Source organism: Balaenoptera borealis, assembly GCF_965194805.1.
Source record: "Balaenoptera borealis genome assembly, chromosome: 2".
Lineage (NCBI taxonomy): Eukaryota > Metazoa > Chordata > Mammalia > Artiodactyla > Balaenopteridae > Balaenoptera > Balaenoptera borealis.
Window position 1 is genome coordinate 95,336,511 of NC_138867.1, and position 14,503 is coordinate 95,351,013.

The 14,503-nt window shown below is 37.9% G+C and overlaps 1 protein-coding gene across 8 annotated transcripts in view; it reads left to right on the forward strand.

The window, feature by feature from the left end:
- Window positions 1-14,503, forward strand: part of KCNN2 (potassium calcium-activated channel subfamily N member 2) — a 333,031-nt gene that overhangs the window by 284,109 nt on the left and 34,419 nt on the right. For all 8 annotated transcript variants that reach the window (XR_014239446.1, XM_082376209.1, XM_082376210.1 and 5 more), the window contains one exon: window positions 3,592-3,733. Coding sequence is in view for 7 of the 8 variants with exons in the window: in XM_082376209.1 (XP_082232335.1) it covers window positions 3,592-3,733 (142 nt within the window). In the remaining variant the exon portion in view is untranslated. The remainder of the gene's footprint in view (window positions 1-3,591; window positions 3,734-14,503) is intronic.

The window sequence follows — 14,503 nt, forward strand, 5'->3', positions numbered from 1 at the left end:
ATTGGTTTCTGAGTTGCCAAGGAAGAAACCTTGATTGTTCTAATAGTAGCTAATGTGGTCCCTAATTACCTGCCTCTTCTTGACTAGTCATGACTAAGTATGCCTGAATGTAACAGAAACATTAGTATGAAATGTTATTTTTCCATTCTGAGCCATTTTTCAGGTAGGTTAATTATTTATTAAGCAAAAAAGATAATTTACCATTGAACCCCAAGCCCTTAAATACCAACTCCTAGAAAGATATTTGTTTCTAATTAGGCCCTTCAATACAGCTTTACAGTATCTGACCCAATATAACATGCATAGCATATAACAAATAATAACTGAATGATATAATGGCATAATACTTGAGAATGGTGAAGAGTTTAATGAGGATGGGCGCAATTTGTATTTAAAACTTGTGTATTTCTTAAATGTAGGTAACTAAAGAAGAGTCAGTGATTACTTTTTATTGTAACTTTCAAAGTCATTTACTGCTCTAAACTTTGAAAACCAAATCAAAGTGCTTCAGGAAGAACAGATGAGACAGACTTTCACACCCTTGCCAAAGTTGAGAAGATTGACCTGTGGGCACCAGCAGTGAAGGTGCCCCTTTAAAGACCTTTGTTTACAGTATGAAATCTCAAACTCCTCTTTGTAGTTGCTCTACCAAAGGAACACCGTGTGCCTAGAAATGTGTTCTGGTCACTAGCGATGTAGCAATAACTTGAGGTTATCACTCAGACATGGTCCCATTTTCTAAGTGGGTAGTGATTGAGGACACTTTGTTGATATAGAAAGGGTGAAGAGTATAGCTTTTTCAGCCAGAAAGGTTGTCCATGTCTTAAAACATCAATGTAAAATGAGAAAATGCATGTCAGTGTTGAACACATAGTGAGGGCTCAACAAATATTTCATATGCACAAGGGAATTAGGGCCATCGGCTCTTATACGTATCAAATCTTTGTGTAAATCATGATTTGTTAAGAAGAAACTTTGTCTCACAATTAAAAATTGAATAGGCCATGAAGCTTTTGCCTCCCCTCTCTCATGTAGCCCACACCCACACCAGGGTAATGTATTCCCTGTTTCAGGCGACTGCTTGATGAGGACTATTCATAGAAAGCCCCAATATCATGGGTGGGTTATTAATCCAAAGCTTACTTCTAAGGGTCTTGTTTGAAATAAAAACCACATGGCCCCATGGAAGCCTCATCACACAGGCATAGCAGGCTCCCCGAGCAGTCCACAGAGCCTGGTAGCCCATGTTGTAGCTGAACTACAGCACGGATCGCATCACCCTAATCCTATGTGCATGTTATTTAACAGAGTTTCTCAGAGGAATTGCACTCATCTGGCTTCCTTAAAAGCTAGGAATTGATCTTCTTTTTAAATTATAGTTGATTTAAAATGTTGTGTTAGTTTCAGGTGTACAGCAAAGTGATTCAGATAGATATACTTTTCAGATATATATATACATATATAGATTCTTTTTCAGATTCTTTTCCATTATAGGTTATTACAAGATATTGAATATAGTTCCCTGTACTATACAATAGGTCCTTGTTGTTTATTTATTTTATGTATATTAGTGTATATCTGTTCATCCCAAACTCTTAATTTACCCCTCCCCTTTGTTAACCATAAATTTGTTTTCTATGTCTGAGTCTGGTATTTTTGTAAATAAGTTCATTTGTATCTTTTTCTTAGATTCCACATATAAGTGATATCATATGATATTTGTCTTCCTCTGTCTGACTTACTTCACTTAGTATGAGAATCTCTAGGACCATCCATGTTGCTGCAAATGGCATTATTTCATTCTTTTTTATGGCTGAGTAATATGAGTACATCTTGACCTTCCTTTTGGCAATGACAGCCTCTCCACCCAGCCATCCTGGGAAGAGGGGACTCTGCATCTAAGTCATGGTGGCAGTTCCCTGAGGTAGAATGGTGGAGGTTGCTGCCCTCCCACCACCAGAGAATCACAGGATGCCCCTCAACAGGGCTGGCTGCCTGTGTGCGTGCCCTTCCATTTTCTCTTTGAAGATACGGTGATGCCGTCACTCTTCCTTACTCGGGGGTTCCACTCACTCCAGGCAGAGGTTTCTCTTTCCCTAGACCAAAGTAGCAAAAAATACCATTTCTTAGTTCTCTCTTCTTTGTTAGAAAACAAAGGTACCAAAGTGTTAAGCATAGGCCTTTCTGTATCCAAATACAGAGGCAAGATCCACGGTCTCCCCTTCAGAGGTATGATACTGCAGAGGAAAGCTTATACTCTATAAACTTCCTGCACTTTGGGCTATAGATACAGAAGCCTTGGAATGATCTGAAGAACAGAAAGAAAGAAAAAAAAAAAAAAAAGAGAATGCACTGGCCCAATGGAGGTTGTATATGGGATCAATCCTGGGGCTCGGGTCATGGGGCAGCCTCCTTGCCTCCACAGCTCTGGCTACACAGACATGTCGTCGAGCTGAAAGGCAGGACTGAGTGAGTGCAAGCTAGGGGATTATCAGCACGCTTTGGAGAGCAAGAAATAAGGAAGGGAAAGCCATCCCCAGTGGTATCTGAGAGCTGGGAAGAAAGGGTGGTCCTTACAGAAGTTGGATGAAGAGCAAGGAACGTCTCTAGTGACCAGAGAGAGTCTGGGGTGTGACTGCCATGGAGGAGGGCTACTCTGCCCCATGACTACACAGAGCATGCATCCAGGGCAAGTTTCTCTAAAGTAACAACTTGCATGGCCTCACAGTTGTATGCATGGTGGATAATAGTGCCCCACGATGGGCCAGGGTTACCGTTTAACACTGATAATTCAAGCAAAATTTTATATCTGTTTCTGATATAAAAATCCTTCTTCTCATTAGAAAAATTTGACATTTCATAGAATAATGAGGATAAACTGCATCCCTCTCCCTCTTTTTGACTATAAACTCTTTGTGTGTATCTGGTGAGGTAATAACTTATATTAAGCTCCAGTTCTGGGCATGGATTATGCAATCAAAGGTACATTTTCCATCTTCAAGGAGGATGGCTAGTACAGGACCTCCAGGTAGACAGCTACAATGTAGTCCTGTGATGGAGGAATATATGGGATACTGAGCCCCAGAAATGGGCTGGGAGGAGCGTAGACAGAAGAGGCTCCCACCTGAACTTATTTTGAAAGATGACTAGGAGTTGACCCATTAAGAAATAAAGGTAGCAAAGGGAACACCGTGGCTCCTTTTGGTACAAAGGTGAGGAGGGAGATCGGGGCACTGCATATTGTTCCACAAGTTGGGCACATCAGTGGGCATCAAGGAAGGATGAGATGTGAGCAAGGCCAAAGCAGGATTCAAAGATAAATGTGCGTTAATCAACTTAAACCAGTGAGAAAAGCAATTTTCGTATTTTACAGTTTCTCTTTCAGATTATTTTTAAAGTTGAGAAATTCTGATGTCTTTCAGATTGCTTAGGTAGAACCCCAATTTTATTTATAATAATGAGCTTTGAAAACCTCTAAATAGAGCATGTTATAGACGCTACTTAGTAAATTCACTGTATTGAATCAAACTGCCCTTGGCAGCCCTACTCTAGATTAATTACGAAGGACTGGCTTTGTTTGCTATTTTTCAGGTACCATGATCAACAGGATGTTACTAGCAACTTCCTTGGAGCAATGTGGTTGATATCAATAACTTTTCTCTCCATTGGTTATGGTGACATGGTACCTAACACATACTGTGGGAAAGGAGTCTGTTTGCTCACTGGAATTATGGTAAGTGTCTTTTCACTTTGTCTCTTTGATGAACACTCAAGAAAGTACTTTAGACCATTCCATCCATGTGCATAAGTCATAGTACACTACTTCAATTTCCAAACATCAGGAAGGCAGCATAAATAAGTCAGTCCTCTGTTCGCAGAGAACATCAACAGTTCTCATCCTAATTCTCTTCATTGTGAAGCTCCATTGAGGACAGAGTGCTGTTAGAATGCTCTTTGTGGGCTATGTGCTAATTTGATGAGCAAATCTGATCTTAGAGCTTCAGCTTCAAGGTCAGAAGTTCTTTGTTTAAGTCTGAGTTCTGCCATTTCCTATTAGCCATGTGAACTTGAGTGAAATCCTCTTCTCTGAAATGTACTTCTCTCATCTGTAAAATGTGGACCATAATAACTATCTTGCAATGTGTTGAACGGTTGAAGAATTACATTTTTTTTCCAATTATATAATTAGATAATATTTATCATTTTAACAAATACTTGTTGAGTGCCGATTATGGTGCTGGCCTAGCAACTGAGGATATAGCAGAAAAGGGACGAACTGTCTCTGTCCTGCCTTCATGGAGCTTACAGGGGAATGCCTACTTTTTATTAACAAATGATTGTTATTTACATTTGTGACAAGTATGTGAGGAAGTAAGATTTCTGATCAGATTTGTGGGGACTGAGGGAGAAGAATGGGATCTACTAAGAGAAATAAATTCCTGGAAAGTTGACTTTTAAACTGACGTGGGAAAGGTAGGTAGCCAGGCAAAGTGGGGGGAAGGAAGGTCATTCCAGGAAGAGGAAATAGTTTATTTGAAGAGAGTGAGGCAAGGAGGAGCTTGGTACGTTGATGTAAGGCCACCAGGCCAGGAGTGTACAGAGTAAAGAGGAAAAGTGGCATGAGGCTGGGGGTGGGAGACCAGATCTTGGGGCTCTCTTGAGTGAGGTTTGCTGCCTGTGGTGATATGTCACTCTTCTGGGACACCTAGCAGGCTCAGACATGTTCCTTGCCCCTCACACTACGATGTGGCCAGGGCTGGTGTGTATCATTTGTTTTAGATGTCTGAAAATGAAAGGCTAGCAAATTGTCTAAAATTTATTATAATGTGGTGTGAACTTTGAAATGTCTAAGCCAGATGCACCACTTTTAGTGACCTAGGTTCTCTCCATTCCTTACCTTCTTTTTATCGTTGGATTACAGCAAAGAGCATTATCCTGTTGCTTGTTTGGTTCCTGCCTACAGAAAGATGTGAACTAGTACTGGAAGCTCCTTAGTCAGGAAATTCCCAGAATGTCTGAAGTTAGGCATCTCTGCCCAACGCCTTCATTGTGTCCACCCCCAAGTTGGCAGGAGAGGAACAGACTCCCCATGCGAGGGCCTTTGAATGGTGGCCAGGGCAGCGTGTACCCTTGTAGCAGCTGCCTAGGAAGATTGTTCCAAGAGTCAGAACTAGCTGGAAGGACTGAGTGCCCATGACATACATAGAGTGGGAACATTCTTCTCCCACTTAGTAGCACTGAAGAGCTAGATGTGAAAATAAAACCTGGGGACTAATTTTAAGGTTACAGTAGTAACAAGATGACCATTCATGGAAAATATAATTTGGGGTCATAATTTAACATTATTTGCTTGTAAAAGAAAAGTACAGTTTTGTGAATTTTAGTGATTTTTTTTCATTATAATTGGTATGGTCCTTTATGTTTACCCTTGGATCACTTCCTTTTTCCTCAAAAGATAGCATTTTATTATATAGTATAATGCTTTGGGAAATAAAATTTGCATGGATGTATTTTTGGAGGGCCCATAACAAGCCCACAAGGGACATGAATGATGCTATTTATAAACACAGAACTGGTAATTGCAGAGTCTTTCCCCTTATGCTTCTTAGAAACAATTTCCTTGGTGTTGCTTTTTGGCAAGATACCCCCCTTTTATTCTTGAATCAGGTATGACTCAGGGTTTATGCAAACCTCTTCATTTGCCACGGATCAGAGCCAAGTTTGAGGTTAACCTTGCCTGGATCTTGTAGTACTTTTATCTTTCCTTCATTTTTTTCTCTGTCCTTAATGTCTCAAGAACAGCTCCTGCAAAATCTCATCTGACGGCACAAATTTTATATTTAGTTCATTGAACTACTTCCTTGCTTAGGTGTCACTGGTGATCTTAATTTATTTTTAGAAAATATTTTATAAGCCACTTTTAATCTATATGGACACAAAAATGTTATATGCATCGAAATTTACAATGACTTCACTGCTGTCCTCTAACCTCACGGTGAAAACAGTCCCTCTGTCCTTAGGCTGAGGAGCTCCATTCTATCTCCCTTTTAAGGAACAGACATTTCTTAATTGACCCGATCAAAAATTGTTTATTTGCATATAGAGAAATTGAGTGCTCTTTGACTAACCTAATTGAAATACTGTGTAGAGTTGCGTTGTCTCTATCCATCGGCCAAGTAAATTCCCACAGAGTCAGGCCACAGAGCAGTCTTCTGGGGGTGAGCTTCTGGGAATTGGTTATATCCCATGTAAATTTCCTGGGGATGAAGAGCCTATGTATTGCAGTTACCTAGAAACTATTACAGAGAATGGCTGACAAATATAGTTTCCTAAAACATAAGTTTTTTTCAGAGTCTATATAAAAGGTTAGTTTCCTTTAGATGAACAGTGTTTCTCTTTTGTCAGACAATTTTTTTCTTTTTTTTTTTTTTTTTTTTGCTTTTGATATCAGGAAGTTTAAATACCAGTTTGTCACTTTGGGATTGTCTAAGCTAGATATGACTTTTTTTAAATTTCAGGCTTTTTTTTTGCTTTTTGCTTTTTTTTTTTTTCTTTCTTTTTCCTGCCTATTCTCCCCTGGACTTTTGCAATGCATGTTTAGGTAAAATACACATTGTCACATTTCTCATGAGTCATCTCTCTGTGTTTCTCTGGCCTTTAATAAATTGTGAAAAAGAAACGCAATTCACAATACTCCTGGGAGAGCACAGGGTCATCCCTGAATCATCTTGTGTATTGTCTCGGAAGTACTATGATTCTTTGTGTTCTTTTATATTTCAATTTTCTTGTTCTTGTGTTTAGGAAATTTTGATAGAATTTATACCTTTATGTGTTTTTTTTCACTTTGAAGTAAAATACAGTTGATCTGAATGCTAATACCTACAAAGCTTTCCTATTTCAAAAATGTAGACGTAAAGAAATTAGCACTGCATTATTTCTTCATAAAGCTAATGAATTATTTCATAGGATCATCTTAGATGTTCACATTTCATTGGTAAAAACTCAAGATTAAAATGTAATTTAAAATTTTTAAATAGCTTAATTTATGTCATGAGTTATATTTTTGGGAGCCAAGGACAATAAGATTTAGGACATTTCTGCCATGGTCTTGGCAGAAATATATTGTTAAACCATGAGGAGAGAGAGTTTTCCAGAATATTTCTAAGAGAGAAACAAATGGTCTTATCAAAAAATAACTTCTCTTGCCTGAAATGTAAATTGTAAATCCAAGACAGTCATGCAAAGCTTTTTAAATGAGTTTTAGGTGTGTTTACAATGCTATACATAGATTATTATGAAAATACTAAAACAAGTGGACTTTATATACTGAAATGCCTGAACAAGAATTCCATTGTGATAGATCAAACAAGTCAAGTAGAAATTTTTCTTTTACCAAGACCTAACTAATATTAGAGCTTAAGAGACAAAGATCTCTTCCTTTCCCCTGGGTATTATTTTAAAAACCTAAGATCATAGGATTGCCTAATAGACAAGGTCCCTCATTACCCTTCAAGAGAAAACTATTAAGGTTGTAATTACTTACTTTTTCCTTATTCTTCTATCCTTTCTCTTTTTTAAAAAATGTTATTGAAATATAGTTGTTTTACAATGTTCTATTAATTTCTTCTGTACAGCACAGTGACTCAGTTATACATAGTATATATTCTTTTTCCTTTATGGTTTGTCACAGGATATTGAATATAGTATAGTTCCCTATGTTATACAGTATAATCTTGTTGTTTACCGATCCTATATATAATTGTTTGCCTCTACTAATCCCAAACTCCCAATTCTTCCCTCCCCTATCCCACCCCCCTTGGCAACCAAAAGTTTGTTCTCTATGTCTGTGAGTCGGTTTTTGTTTTGTAGGTATGTTGATTTGTGTGGTATCTTAGATTCCACATGTGATATCATATGGTACTTGTCTTTTTCTTTCTGACTCACTTTGCTTAGTATGATAATCTCTAGGTCCATCCATGTTGCTGCAAATGGCATTATTTCATTCTTCTTTATGGCTTAGTAGTATTCCATTGTGTGTGTGTGTGTGTGTGTGTGTGTGTGTGTGTATATATATATATATATATATATATATATATATATACACATACACCACATCTTCTTTATCCATTCATCTGTCGATGGACATTTAGGTTTTTTCCATGTCTTGGCTATTGTAAATAGTGCTGCTATGAACATAGGGGTACTTGTATCTTTTTGAATTATAGTTTTGTCTGGATATATGCCCAGGAGTGGGATTGCTGGATCATATGGCAACTCTATTTTTAGTTTTCTGAGGAACTTCCATACTGTTTTCCATAGTGGCTGCACCAACTTACATTCCCACCAACAATGTAGGAGGGTTCCCTTTTCTCCACACCCTCTGCACCATTTGTTATTTGTAGACTTTTTAATAATGGCCATTCTGACCAGTGTGAGGTGGTACCTCATTGTAGCTTTGATTTGCATTTCTCTAATAATTAGTGATGTTGAGCATCTTTTTCATGTGCCTATTGGCCATCTGTATGTCTTCTTTGGAGAAATGTCTATTTAGGTCTTCTGCCAATTTTTTGATTGGGTTGTTTGGTTTTTTGTTGTTGAGTTGTATGAGCTGTTTGTATATTTTGGAGATTAAGCCCTTGTTGGTCACATCATTTTCAAATATTTTCTCCCATTCCGTAGGTTTTTTCATTTTGTTTATAGTTTCCTTTGCTGTGCAATGGCTTGTAAGTTTGATTAGGTTCATTTGTTTATTTTTGTTTTTATTTCTTTCACCTTGGAAGGCTGACCCAAGAAAACATTGGTACAATTTATGTCAGAAAATGTTTTGCCTATGTTCTCTTCTAGGAGTTTTATGGTGTCTTGTCTTATATTTTAGGTCTTTGAGCCATTTTGAGTTTATTTTTGTGTATAGTGTGAGGGTGGGTCCTAACTTCATTGATTTACATGGGGCTGTCTAACTTTTGCAACACCTCTTGCTGAAGAGACTGTCTTTTCTCCATTGTATATTCTTGCCTCCTTTGTTGAAGATTAATCATTTATAGGTGTGCAGGTTTATTTCTGGGCTCTCTATTATGTTCCATTTATCTGTATGTCTGTTTTTTTGCCAGTACCTTGCTGTTTTGATTACTATAGCCTTGTAGTATCATCTTAAGTCTGGGAGGTTTATGCCTCCAGCTTTGTTCTTTTTCCTCAGGATTGCTTTGGCAATTCTGGGTCTTTTATGGTTCCATATAAATTTTAGAATTATTTGTTCTATTTCTGTGAAAAATGTCATGGGTAATTTAATAGGGATCACATTGAATCTGTAGATTGCTTTGGGTAGTATGCTCATTTTAATAGTATTAATTCTTTCAATCCAAGAGCATGGGATAGCTTTCCATTTCTTTGAATCATCTTTAATTTCCTGTATTAATGCTGTGTAGTTCTCAGCATATAAGTCTTTCATGTCCTTGGTGGGATTTATTCCTAAGAATTTTTTTGGGTGCAATTTTAAAAGAGATTGTTAGTTTGCATTCCCTTTCTTATATTTCATTATTAGTGTAAAGAAATGCAACCAATTTCTGTATGTTAATCTTGTATCCTGCTACCTTGCTGAATTAGTTTATCAGTTTTAGTAGTTTTTGTGTGGAGTCTTTAGGGTTTTCTATGTATATTATCATGTCATCTGCAAAATGACAATTTTACCTCTTCCCTACAAAACTGAATACATTTTATTTCTTTTTCTTGTCTGATTGCTGTGGCTAGGACTTCCACTACAGTGTTGAAGAGAAGTGGTGAGAGTGGGCATCCTTGTCTTGTTCCAGATTTTAGCAGGAAGGCTTTCAGCTTTTCACCATTGTTTATTATACTGGCTGTGGGTTTGTCATAAATAGCTTTTATGTTGAGATATGTTCCCTCTATACCCACTTTCATAAGGGTTTTTATCATGAATAGATGTTAAATTTTATCAAATGTTTTTTCTGCATTTGTTGAGATGATCGTGTGGTTTTTATCTTTTCTTTTGTTGATGTGGTGTATCACATTGATTGATTTGTGTGTGTTGAACCATCCTTGTGAACCTGGGTTGAATCCCACTTGGTCTTGGTGTATGGCATTTCTTATGTGCTGTTGGATTCGCTTTGCTAATATTTTGTTCAGAATTTTTGCATCTATATTCATCAAAGATACTGGCCTGTAATTTTCTTTGTTGTTAGTATCTTTGTCTGGTTTTGGCGTCAGGGTGATCGTGGCTTCATAGAATGTCTTTGGGAGTATTCCTTCATCTTCAATCTTTTGGAAGAGTTTGAGAGGAATCAGTATAAGTTTTTCTTTGTATGTTTGGTAGAATTTCCCAGTGAAGCTATCTGGTCCTGGACTTCTGTTTGTAGGGAGTTTTTTTTTTTTTTTTTTTTAATTTTTATTTATTTATTTATTTTTGGCTGTGTTGGGTCTTCGTTTCTGTGCGAGGGCTTTCTCTAGTTGCGGCAAGCGGGGGCCACTCTTCACTGCGGTGCACGGGCCTCTCACTGTCGCGGCCTCTCTTGTTGTGGAGCACAGGCTCCAGACGTGCAGGCTCAGTGGTTATGGCTCATGGGCCCAGTTGCTCCACGGCATGTGGGATCTTCCCAGACCAGGGCTCGAACCTGTGTCCCTTGCATTGGCAGGCGGACTCTCAACCACTGCGCCACCAGGGAAGCCCTGTAGGGAGTTTTTTTATTACTGATTCGATTTCATTTCTAGCAATTGGTCTGTTCAAGTTATCTATTTCTTCTTGATTCAGTTTTGGTGGGCTATATGTTTCTAGAAAGTTGTTCATTTTTTTGAGGTTGTCAAATTTGTTGGCATATAATTGTTCATAGTATTCTCTTATTTTTTTTGTATTTCTACTGTATCTGTTGTGATTTCTCCTCTTTGATTTCTTATTTTATTTATTTATTTGGGTCATCTGTCTTTCTTCATGGTGAGCCTAGCCAGAGGTTTGTAAATTTTGCTTACCCTTTCAAAGAACGAGCTCTTGGTTTTATTAATTTTTTCTATTGTTTTTTAATCTCTATTTTATTTACTTCCTCGCTGATCTTTATTATCTCCTTCCTTCTGCTGACTTTAGGTTTTGTTTATTATTCTTTTTATAATTCTTTTAGACGGGTTAGATTGTTTGAGATTTTTCTTGTTTCTTAAGGAAGGCCTGTATTACTATGAACTTCCCTCTAAGAATTGCCTTTGCTGCATGCCATAGATTTTGTATGGTTGCGTTTTCATTGTCATTTGCCTCAATGTATTTTTTAATTTCTTCTTTGATTTCATCATTGACCCATTGGCTTTATAGTAGCATGATGTTTAGTCTCCATGTAATTGTTTTTTTTCTCATTTCTTTTCTGTGGTTGATTTCTAGTTTCATGCCATTGTGGTCAGAAAAGATACTTGAAATCATTTCTGTACTCTTCAATTTGTTGAGGCTTGTTTTGTGCCCAAGTATGTGGTCAATCCTAGAGAATGTTCCATGTGCACTTGTAAAGAATGTGTATTCTGCTTTTTTTGGATGTAATGTCCTAATTAAGTCTAACTGTTATGTTGTATCATTTAAGATCTCTGTTGCCTAATTGATTTTCTCTCTTGAAAATCTATCTTTTGATGTGAGTGGGGTGTTAAAGTCTCCTACTATTATTGTATTCCTGTCAATTTCTCCCTTTATGTCTGTTAGTATTTGTTTTATGTATTTGGGTGTACATATATTGGGTGCATATATATTGACAAGTGTAATATTCTCTCCTTGTATTTCCTTTTATCATTATATAATGTCCTTCTTTATCTTTCTTTATAGCCTTTGTTTTAAAGTCTATTTTGTCTGATATAAGCATTGTGACCCCCCACTTTCTTGTCCTTTCCATTTACATGAAATATCTTTTTCCACCCCCTCACTTTTAATTTATCTGCACTTTGCCCTAAAGTGTGTCTCTTGTAGGCAGCATATTGTAGGATCTTGTTTTTTTATCCAGCCTACCACTCTGTGTCTTTTGATTGGAGCATTTAGTCCATTGACATTTAAGGTAATTATTGATAGATATGTATTTATTGCCATTTTAATCTTGTTTTTCCATTGATTTTATATTTCTTCTTTGTCCCTTTCTTTTTCTTTTTGTTTTTCCTTTTGTAGTTTGATGATTTTCTTTTGTATTATGCTTATGTTCTCTTCTTTTTGGTTTTTGTGAAGCTATTGTATGTTTTTGATTTGTGGTTGCTGTGTTTGTTAAGTATGATAACCCCTTCCTATATCTACTGGCTTTATACTGGTAGTCATAGGCTCAAACACATTCTAGAAAAAAAAATCTACATTTTCTTATTCTCTTCCCCCACATTTTATGATTTTGATGTCCTATTTTGCATCTTCCTTTTCATCCTTTTTCTGTTCATTGTGGTTATTGCTTTCACAGAATTTTTTTGATTTTTTTAATCTGTGTACTGTCTTATTTAAGTGATTTACTTTCCAATTGTGATTTTCTCTTTTCTACAGATTCTTGCTACTTTTCTATTTAGAGAAAACCTTTCCGTATTTTCTTTAGGGTAGGTTTAGTATTGCTGTATTCTTTGTTTCTACTTGTCTAAAAAATTCTTTATTTCTCCCTCTATTCTAAATGATAATCTTGCTGGGTAGAGTATCCTAGGTTGCAGATTTTTCCCTTTTAGGACTTTGAATATATCTTGTTACTCCCTTCTGGCCCACATCATTTCTGTAGAGAAATCCGCTAATAGCCTTATGGGGGTTCCCTTGCAATTAATTCTTTGTTTTTCTCTTGCTGCCTTTAGAATCCTCTTTAACTTTTGCCATTTTTATTATAGTATGTCTTGGTGTAGGTCTATTTGGGTTTATCTTGTTCAGGACCCTCTGTGCTGCCTGTATCTGGATATCTGTTTCCTTCTTTAGTTTTGGGAAGTTTTCAGCCATAATTTCTTCAAATACATTTTCAATTCTCTATTCTCTTTCTGGGATCTCTATTATGTTTAGATTGGCATGCTTTATGTTATCCCGTAGGTCTCCTATACTGCTTTCTTTCTGTTTTCATTTGGGTTTCTGTCTGCTCTCCTGATTGGGTGATTTCCATTATTCTATCTTCTAGATCACTAATTTGTTCTTCTGTATTATTCATTCTGCTATTCATAGCCTTTAGTTCAGCTTTTGTTTCTTCAAATGAATTCTCTAATTTTTCTTGGCTCCTCCTTATAGTTTCTAGTTCCTTTTTACAGTAATCTGCATTTCTGTCAATAGCCTTTCTTAATTCCTTCAAATTTTTCATTATCTCCTTTTTGAACTCGATGACTATTAGACTGAAGAGATCTGTTTCATTGTTCGTTCTTTCAGGGGAATTATCTCGACCTTTTAATTGGGACTGGTTTCTCTGCTTTCATTTTACTTATATTTCTGTTGCTCTATGAGTTTAGGAAGAACAATTATCTACTGTGGTCTTGGAGGACTATTTTTATGTGGGAATGTCCCTGTGTAGCCTGCATGTAAACTCATTAATATTTTTTGGTGTGAAGGCTGTTTTTAGTATGGATGCCTGCCACGTCTTTCCTCAGTGTATTCTGGCCGTTATCCCCTTGATAGGAGGTGTGACTGATGTCGTGGTGACCAGAGCCTGCCCTGGATATTGAGCAGGGCCTCCTCTTTGCTCTGTGGCTGTCACCTGTCCAGGGCAGGGTCTGCTCCCTATTTGTTGCAGTAGAAGCCCCCAGCTCCATTTCTGAGCTGCATTTCTGATATGCAGTGTGAGGTAGGCGGGATTGGAGTGCTCCCACAGGGAGAGAAGCCACTGAGTATTCCTCTACTGGGCCTGTTCACCTGTGAGTGTACTCCGCTATGTCACCTTTCATCCATTGTGCAGGCTCACAAAGCACACTGTTGTTAACACTGCCCTTGGCCCCTCTGTAACCATGGGTATGCTGACTATCAACCCTGGTGCTTCTCAGTCTTTGTTTTTCACAAAGCCACCAGCACAGGTCCGCTAAAGTCAGGTCCCAGGACTGCAGTCGTCACGCACCTGGACCCGCTGTGGGAGCTATGGAGGCATCTCAGACCCTGGCCCAGCCCAGCCCCCATGTGTATGTGCCCACAAAGCCCACAGCTGCTAAGGCCAGACCCATCCCAGCCGTGGGAGCACCAGTTGTCTGTTCAGATGTTCCACAGGCACTGCATTTACAAAGCCAGCTGCGGAGGTGTGAATCTGCAGTTTGCACAGCCGTGGGCAAAGATTTCAGCTCCGCTTCCTAAATTGCACAGCCCCTTTCATGCTACCCCATTACTTGGAGATCTTTCTTGTCCTTTCAGATGTTTGAGGTCTTCTGCTAGTGTTCAGTAGGTGTTCTGTGAGAAATGTTCCATTTGTACATGTATTCTTGATGTATTTGTGGGAAGAGGTGAGTTCCATGCCCTACTACTCCACCATCTTGATTCCGATCCCCTATCCTTCTGCTTTTTGAGGAGGTGCTAAGGACCTGAGGATTTATTGTTTTGGATGTCACGATAAAC